General features: G+C 42.3%; 2 protein-coding genes across 2 annotated transcripts; one reads left to right on the top strand and one right to left on the bottom strand.

The window, feature by feature from the left end:
• Nucleotides 1-240: 240 nt before the first annotated feature.
• Nucleotides 241-4578, top strand: LOC127752426 (RNA demethylase ALKBH10B-like). Its single transcript, XM_052277770.1, has 8 exons — nucleotides 241-741; nucleotides 1118-1213; nucleotides 1739-1812; nucleotides 1919-2036; nucleotides 2464-2571; nucleotides 2668-2780; nucleotides 2859-3013; nucleotides 3430-4578. The coding sequence occupies exons 1-8, from the start codon at nucleotides 348-350 to the stop codon at nucleotides 4157-4159; spliced, it is 1788 nt and encodes a 595-aa protein (XP_052133730.1). The 5' UTR covers nucleotides 241-347; the 3' UTR covers nucleotides 4160-4578.
• Nucleotides 4579-4801: 223 nt separating this feature from the next.
• On the bottom strand, nucleotides 4802-6860 carry LOC127752429 (purple acid phosphatase 3-like). The gene is made up of 7 exons (XM_052277773.1): nucleotides 6656-6860; nucleotides 6360-6516; nucleotides 5989-6096; nucleotides 5695-5822; nucleotides 5467-5595; nucleotides 5313-5380; nucleotides 4802-5233 (listed from the first exon to the last, which is right to left on the bottom strand). Exons 1-7 carry the CDS (start codon nucleotides 6833-6835, stop codon nucleotides 4996-4998), a joined length of 1008 nt encoding a protein of 335 aa, XP_052133733.1. The 5' UTR covers nucleotides 6836-6860; the 3' UTR covers nucleotides 4802-4995.
• Nucleotides 6861-9515: the final 2655 nt, after the last annotated feature.

Genomic DNA, 9515 nt, shown 5'->3' with positions numbered 1-9515 from the left:
ATGACTATACAGTTTTCAATAATCCCAAAGAAATCAGAAACGATCATGTAGGGACGCCACGTCAATAAGAAACTATACCCCTTCCACGAAATCGATGTTCGGTCGATCGAGAATTTCCGTAGGTAATCTATTCTCTCTCCAACACCCCAACACGGGGATGACACGTCATACACCATGGGCCCACAAGTCAGTGGCTCACCAGGAACCCAACCACCTCTCATCACTTCTTCTCCCCTCCCCCTGACTAGTGACGAGAAGCAAGGTGAGATCCATCGCATCCGGCATTCCATCAGAATTGGCGAAACCCTAGCAGCAGATTGCCCCGCCATGCTCTGAGCCCGCCGACGATGGCCGCGCCGGGGCCGGGGTGGGTGGTGCCGCCGCCGCCGCAGCCGCAGCCGCAGCAGCAGCAGCAGGCGGTGGTGGTGGACGGCCGGGACGGCCTCGTCGCGTGGCTGCGCGGCGAGTTCGCGGCGGCCAACGCCATCATCGACCTCCTCCTCGCCCACGCCCGCGACGCCGCCGATCCCGCCGGGTTCGACGCCGTTGCCGCCGCCGTCCAGCGCAGGCGGCACCACTGGGCCCCCGTCCTCCACCTCCAGCATTACTTCCCCGTCACCGAGGTCGCCCTCGCGCTTCACCACGCCGCCGCGCGCCAGGGGCCGCCGCCTCCTCCTCCGCCGCCGCGCCCCCCGAGCGGTAGCGCCGGTGCCGAGGGAGATGATGCTGCGATTGCCAGTGGTATTGATGCACCTTTTTGTGATTTATGCCCCCTCTCCTTTATTATGAATACATTGTATACGAACTACTTTTGGGGGAAGGGAATGCGTCTAATCTATCCAATTGCAATTAATTGGAGTAGTAACTTTTTTTTTTATCTTAGTGAGGATACACTTTTTAAGGGCACGATTGATGCCGCAGAAACGGCTTCTTTATCTATGATGATTCTTAGAAGAACCAAACCAACTCACATTAGGTGCTATGGGAATGAAAATTAATAATGTAGTCTGCACCTAATGCTCTTTATGTTAGGCATTTATGGATGCTCGATCTTTACACTTTACTGTTGATGCGCTTGGGTCTCATCAATCTCGTACTCATGTATTCTTGCCTACAGGAGGTGTGAAGGAAGTGGAGACATCGGCTGAAGCAACTCAGAATTCTCAGTTGGTTTCTCATATTTCACATGCTACAGAAGCCCAACCTCAGAAAGGTATATGGCGTTCATGGCTTGTGTTAAAACCGTCTGTGAGCTCACAAGATCCTTGTATTCAATGTATCTATTTTGATCTGACTTGGCTTCCTTTCTCATATTTGAATATACCTGAGTGAGCCATGCCAACAACAATATCAGCTGATCAATAAGTGCTGGGCGCATAGTTGTGTTGTGTCCATTCAATAATTTTATGGCACTACTGCTTTCTTCTTGTTCTAAATTCTATATAATCTTTAAGACACAATGGTCACATCAACAGCCTATGTCCCTCTTCCATTACTGCCTATACCTCAACAAGCTCTGCCATCATTCTTTCAGTGACTATGAGGCGCATTTGGTGCTTTTGAAATGTCAGCTATAGTTTTCAAAAATTGCTGTTTGTAAAGTTAACTAGGTTGTAAAGGTGCTCTATTTTTCTTAAAGCTATACTGGTATTCTGTGTGTAATACAACAAAATGCCTGGATGATTGAATCACATCTAATACATTTTGTATGTTCATGTCTTGTTTGGCCTCCATATAGGACTTCATGTAATCAGTAATGTGGTTCCAGTCCCAACTTGCTTTGTGGTTAATGAAGTAATTGATGGCAGGATGGTATTGTCACTTCTCTGGACAGATTCCCAATTTCCACTTTGAAGTAATTATTTCAGTACATCAAGTTTACCTTATTATCTTGTATGTAACATTTGCTTCTTTTTAGGTGAATGTTCTAGAGGGGCTTAAGTTGTATAAAGGGTATGTAGATCTAACTGAGATAGGAAAGGTTCTTTCTTTTGTGAATGAAGCTAAGACTATGCGGCGTAAACCAGGACTGGAAGGTACGGCATTGTTGGTTCCTTTGCTCTATATGGTTATTGAGTTGGAGATGCACGGTCACCATTTTTCTTTTGTATTGTCGGGTTTTATCAAATTATTTACACTAGATCCCCTATTTATGTAAAATGATTTTGGATATGTATGTATGTACTTATTATGCAACCATAGGGATCGTCGCAACTTTGTCTATTTTCATCTTAGCCTTAGGAGTTCCTTTATGGTCTATTGACCCTATGGAAGAAGCATTCCCCCTTTTGTTTTCTGTATGGGGTTGCGCTGGTCTGAAAAGTTAGACAATATGTTGTTTGCTGCATCATAGTGACTGCCTCCAGCATTTCGTTTTAGTGTCAGCAGATAGTGTCCTGTCTGACCTTCACAGTGCATCTTTGTAAAATGTGCTGTGTTATATAATTCTATGATAAAAAGCAGGGCAAACAGTCGTAGTTGCCAAAAGGCCAATGAAGGGTCATGGAAGAGAAATTATTCAGCTTGGTCTTCCCATCACAGAAGGCCCTCCTGAAGATGAACATTTAAGAGGTACATCAATCCAGGTTGTCAATATTTACTCTATTGTAAATTCATGATAGCTCTAAGATTTTATGACCTGTCATCTGTCTTGGGACTGGAATGCAGAGGTAAAGGTGGATCCTATTCCTGGTGTGCTTCAAAATCTGTTTGATAGCTTGGTTCATCAGAAAGTTGTCCCTTCCAGTCCAGATTACTGTGTTATCGATATCTTCAATGAGGTAAATTCTCATTGAAGTGGGCTAGGAGTTGATTCTTTCTGAAGTTTATAGTGATGCTGATTAAGTTACTATTTTCAGGGAGATTATTCTCACCCTCATCATCATCCTCCTTGGTATGGTAGACCCATTTGTACACTCTGCCTGACTGACTGCGACATGGTATTTGGCCATGTTATTGCAGCAGATAGCCGAGGCGATCATGCAGGTCCACTGAAACTCTCACTCTCTACAGGGTAAGGATGCTAAATCAGCCATCTTTCTTTAATTAAAGGAATATTTCATCATGGATTACTTGTCACACCTTTTACCTGTCTACCTATCATGTTTTTGCATCATCTGTTCCACTTCAATGGCCATATTTTAGACTGAACAAATCAACTCATTCTTAACTGAAGTGGATATCCTAATTAGGGTAAAAATTCTAAAAGTAGTAAACAAAAGTACGCCAGTCAAACTTCATTAATGCAAATGTGCTGCTTGCTCTGTTCTTGTTTTCTAGTTCGCATTTATCATGAAAAGTATATCTAGTTTGTTTATTGCCATCCACCAATATGAGTAAATGTGTATTACCTCCATGGCTCGGGGACAGGACATATCTGATGGGCAAGCTGACCATTCTAAATTAATGATCGTTTTATGTTGATTCCAGGTCTGTTCTAGTTTTTGAGGGAAAGAGCGCTGATATAGCAAAACGGGCACTCCCTGCTACAAGTAAGCAGCGTATCTTACTAAGTTTTGGGAAGTCTGTGTCAAGGAAGCACGTTCAGTCGGAAAGCAGCTTGCTTATCACTCCCCCATTGACACCTCCTCCGATGCCTTGGGCTGCACCATTGAGGCCAGGGAACATAGCAATTCATCCCTCAAGTCCTAAACAGCTTGTCTACAACCCTAGCAATAGAGTACCTGCAGTTTCAACCCCTGGACTTCACCATATTCCATCCAATGGCATCCAGACAGTTTTCGTTGCACCACTTCCTATCACTCCAAAAGCTGTTCCATTTGCATCAGCTGTCACATTGCCGAGCAGTACAGCCGCATGGATCGCAGAAGCTGCTCCCAGGCCCGCTTCACCTCGTTTACCTCTTCAGGGTACAGGGGTATTCCTTCCTCCTGGATCAGGCAATCCACCCCCAGCTCAGAAGTTGGGCGTAAAACATGCTGATGCTAAACCATTTTTTCCACAAGAATCATCTGCCTCTTCATCTGGTGTAAGTGCTCGTGCACATAAGGCTAATGGTAGTGTTTCTTCCAAACCAACAAGGAAAGATGATATGGCTGAAGCTAAGCCAAAGTGCAATGGGAGTTCAGATGGTGGTAGCTCTGTTGCCCATGCCAAGGCAACTGGAGGTTTAGAGGAGCAGAATGTTGTCGCAAAGTAGGCTGGCTACAAGATCTCTGTTATCTTAAAAGTAGATAGCTGAAGATATTGAAATTTCTTTTTGGCGAAGTGGTTACAGGAGTTTCCAAACACAGGCTATATTCTTGAGTAAGTGCTATGCTCTTGGAAATGTTGCACGACAGCGTGATGCTCAAGATCAAATAGTTTTGAACATTGTAGCTATCTGAAAGCAAAACTGCACTCACCACACAACTTCATCTTCTCTACGGCGTCATTAGAGCAGCGGGACCAATTATGATGCTTTTTTTTTTGGTCAGAGCTTAAGCATCAATTTTTGTATGTTATGAGCCTCCCATTTGCTCATGGAGTGCAATTTGAGGAGAAATTCGAAAGAAAATTTTGTATATGATGCTATATATGCCATCTTTGTTGCATAACGAATCTGAAATTTGCATCCTACCGTGGGAGATGTGTTTGTCAGTTATGTCGTCCGACAATAATTGAAGTGAATTCAGTATTACTGGTATAGTGTTTGCACTAAAGTTATCGTGTGCACATGCCATGGTAAGCTGTGACATTAAAGCTTTATTAGGTATGAAGACAAGATCACTAGTCTGCATAATTCATTTCTGTGTCAACTGATGCCTGAAGCTCCTTCAAGTCAGATGTGAACCCTATTTAATAGTGATTGTCTTTGGCTTCGTGCAAAAACACCTGCTTCATTCTGTGATCTTTCTCTAGTAGAATCAAACACTTGCTAATTCATAGCAAATCCAGTATTGATGAGCACAATGTGACATAATTGTACAAGTAGAATTATGCAGGTAGACATCTACTCAGCTGTGTGGGAATGTATTCTGAAGGCTCCAGCTTCTCTCATTCTTCAGTTACACTAGCAGAGGACTGAACCTTCTGCAGATTAGCTTTGCTGAAGCTCCAGTGGTACAAAGCTTCACCGAAAACGTCGTAGAAGGCGAATCGAGCTTGGTTCTCACTGAGCTCAAGTGACAGGAACCCTTGTCCATCATAGAAGAACTGGAGCTTGTCTTCGTTTTGTTGAAAAATGCCTCTCCATGCCTTTGATCCGCCTCCACTAGTGAAGTACTGAATTGGACTGAAAAGAGAGGAGGAAGAACATTAGATTCTTGAACCCTTCTTTCCTCTATTGTGTCACAAGGTATTAGTGTGCTCACCTGTCTCTGCTGCTGATGTGCTCCAGGCAGTGATCATGCCCATTGATGTAGAAATCGACACCGTTTTCCTGTGAAATCATCGTAAATTTCATCGAATGCTCATATGCGAAACCAATTGGTAGAAGATTAAAGTACTACTTTTTATCAGTGTTACCTTGAGGACAGGAAGGAGAAGCTCAAGGAGCTCCTGGGTGTCTCCATGGGCACTCACACTCCTCATGGTATGATGTCCTACAGCTATCTTCCATGTTGCAGTTGATTTCTTCATTGCAGCATCAACATCCTAGGTGATACAATCATATAGACAGTCATCTCATTACAGAGTTTTGCTGATGCAACGAGCAGATTGTTTTTGCAGTGGATATTGATCAGAGGAACTGACCTCGAGGAGATTGGCGATGTACGCATCCCGAGGCGCGACTCCCCTCCAGTCATAGTGATCTTCTCCAGGATCAGTCCAGTACTGGAGCTGAAACGGGGTCGTGTCGACAAAGAAGAAATCGACAATTCCTTACAGAAAAAAGGACATTATAAATTTGTTCAGTGGATTCTAGTATTAATCAGAAAAGATTTCCATTGTAAATTTGCAAAGATTCTAGCTATGAACACAGATTTTAATTGCTGCATGTTGAGAAAAGAAACAAGGTTTGTTGTGGGTTTTGATGTGTTAACCAACCTGCACTGACAATGAAGGATCTCATGCAGATGAACCTGCTGTCGATCTTCCTCAGAGCTGGGTCAATCTGTGCTAGCACATTTCCCCTGTAGTCATGGTTTCCAAGAACTGAAAACAATTCATAACCTTTAGTTAGTACTCCCTCCCTTTTTAAATACATAATGATATTGACTTTTGAATGCGACGTTTGAACATTCCTCTCTGTAAAAAATAATGTAAATATCATTTATTTTGTTCTGACTTGTTTTATCCATGTAAAGTTGTAGAAACACACCATGTCAAAGAAAAATAAGTTCTAAACACATAAGTTTATAAATCCATATGTTCTAATAGTATTAAACGGAAATTAATTAGGTTTAGATGGTGATTACCAAGGTACCATGGCTTGTGCAAGCTCTTCGCCGTGTAGACATCCATGAAGGAGTCATGGAACGCCATGTCGTCGACGCCGGCGAGGCCGTTCTCCAAGAAGTTGTCTCCGGTCGACACGACGAAGTCGATCTCCGTCTCCTCCGCAACCTTCCCCATCTAACTCCTCACAAGCAAACATTCTCTGATCGATATACAGTTGTTTTGTTCTCTTTTCTTCTTTTGATCGGTGCCAACAAATTAACATTCTCTGATTGAATTGTTGAATGAATGTTTGATGCAAAGAAAGCAAAATCACCTGTTCTGCAACTCTTGTCTGGTTGTAGCCGCCTTTCCGGCCCCAGTCGCCGACGACGAGGAGGCGCAGCGGCGCGCCGTCGACCACCGGGTGCTCGAGCCGTGTGAGCTCTGCGGTGGCCGGACTTGTGCACGACGAGAGCGCCGACATGGCAGCCAAGAGCGCGAGTGCAACAGCCATGGCTGACCAACTGATCACAACTACTACACTGCACTGTGATAGCTCAAGCTAGTCTGTATTTCTTGAAGTCCGTTCAGCTGCTTAAGTAGAGTTCTTTAAGACTGAATTTTTTTTTTGAAGAGAGAATATGCCATCCAGGTGTGCTTGAAATTGAATGGTTTCTGAAGAAGATGAAAGTATTATTGTTAGTGTCTCCACTAATTAGACACACACAGTTTTGCAGGATTACTGCAGACCATGCTAAAACCTGCGTGCCTTGTCAGTTGTTTTGCACTTTATTGGCACAACATATATGGGTTTATAGTGAATCCTGACGTGGTTTTTATGCAGATGCGGTGTATTCCTCAGTTCCTATGATGGACAATATATATATAAAAGAAGAAGCAACATGGGCAGATACTGTGGTTACCAGGCTAGCTATCTGCTGGCTTTTAGAGAATCTTCATTAGGTATATGCTAAAGCTAGGGATGAAAGTGAAATACACATCACTCTTTATTAGTTTAATCGCACAGCTTGACGAGCCACCGTTTCGTCTTGCCTATGATCATCTGATTTCTTCATGATTTCGTATTGGACTGCAATAATAGTAATCAATATGTTCAGAATTTTTGAAATTACAGATGCCATGATCTGTATGGGGGAGATTTTGAAGACCAGGGCATTTAACTTGTGTGATAGATTTGCCAACCTGCAATCACAAGCTTTTTTTCCTACTGCACATGTTCATTTTTTTATTTTTATTTTTGGTTGTTTTTATTTTTTTCCTCGAATTCTTTGTCTCCACCTTGAAATTTTTGAAAAGCTGGATGCACAACCTTTGCTCCTTGCACTTCACAATACAGGCACCGGACATGTTCCGTTCAAAATAAAGTACTCAGATTATCAGAAAGTTCAATTGTTGTATTGAGTGTCTAAAATAATTGGTGAGCAGCAAAAATATAGCTGTAACTTTGACTTATGTAATGTGTACATGAAAGGGATCGAAAAAATAATGAGTATGAAAAAGGGACATAATTAATTATAGCTTAAACCCTCGAAACCACATTCATCCCACAAACATGCACCAAAACCACCATTATCTTATCGGGTTTGCTAAAAGAAATATAGCGCCACATTTTTCAGTTAGTCATTTTTTTCTATGTGATTACTCTCTCTTTTATCCCTCTTATCACTTCCATGTAGATAATAATAAATAAATTTTTAATCACAATTATCTTATACATTTGCATGCCATTGGCTTGTAAATACTACTTTGCCGGGAGTAAATTTGAAAGTCACTAGATGTTTGGTGGTGTTGTACTCAACATTACCAATGTTTTTAACAGACATGCTTTCCAAATTATCTGCATACATTATAAAATCTAATTAACATGCATGGATGGAAATCTAATTACCTGCACAAGGTAGTGGCATATCCACCTTGCAACACAAGGCAGGTGATTCACCCTCGGCCTTCTCGTTGTCAAACTCGGCAAAGAAGAGCACCGGAGATGACGGAGAAGCTGACTTCTCTGTGGCCAAGAAGTTGACATGAGTGTACCTGAACTTGCAAGGTGCAAAGGAATCCACAAATCACATGAAGCTCGACATAGGTTCCTACAAAATCGTGGCGCAAAATCAGCAAATTGTATTATATTAGTCACATTTAGCATATAATTTACTTTTGCAATCCTAAAATAAATAATCTTTTATAGATCAACGATTGAACGTTGATTTATTTTAGGAGAGATTGAGTATATGAATCAATGGACCAACTATTGATTTTGTGACAGATTAACTTTGAATTTTGCAGAATTTCCAACCAATGGATATAACCCGTATTAAATGAAATAAACAAAAATAAGAAACAAGAAAGTAAAAAAAAAATCATAAATGTAGAGAAAAAAATGTTGTAAAATATTTTGGTGCATTGTAACCGAGTGTACATGAACTGTAACTAAGTGGAAATGCTTCGTAACTAAGTGTAACTGTAATTTAGATATACGAGAACACGAATCTTGATGTAAGACTCTACGGACAAAAATGTAAAAGATAGAAGCCAAAAGTCTGAAATAACAAAACCGTAAATAAATTAGCAGCAGAACAACTAACCCCATCTAGCGGCAAGTGTTGGTTCAATGCTGCCTTGACCTTGGCAGACGTCTTGCTCCGCTCAGCCATGGACCGCATCTTGCTCTGTGAGCAACACGCTGGCAAGGAACCCGACATCTTCCGGCGGGAGAGTCCCGTCTCTGTCCTCTTGCACCGCAGGGTTGGGGTGCCACGCCGCCGCCTCGTAGGCTTCTTGCACGCCGGCGCACGGGCTCTGTTGCTCCGCCTTGATGATCGTAGAGCCCGAGCTTGCTGCTCCTGCTCCCCCTCGTATCTTTTTAGTTTTCTTTCTTTCTAATATGTCGCCTGTGTGGCATGCCATCAATGCAGAGGGGGGCAGATGCAAATGTGCCACCTGCCACGTTGGTGGTCAGTGAGGGTCAGAGGTTCGTTTAAACCTGGTTTGGTACAAATCGTGGAAATTAACATGCAATTTTTAAGTTAATGGACTTACCTAACACTATCCCTCGAGTTTTAAGTATCAGCCATATATTATACTCTATCTGTTAACTAGGATCTACTGAAATTTCTAAATTAATCAGTTTTGTGCTATAGCAAATCCCCAAATTAATAGTTGTTGCTATAATT

The sequence above is a fragment of the Oryza glaberrima genome, chromosome 10, assembly GCF_000147395.1.
Source record: "Oryza glaberrima chromosome 10, OglaRS2, whole genome shotgun sequence".
NCBI lineage: Eukaryota > Viridiplantae > Streptophyta > Magnoliopsida > Poales > Poaceae > Oryza > Oryza glaberrima.
Note: the sequence above shows the minus strand (reverse complement) of the source record. Positions and strands in the feature narration are given on the sequence as shown.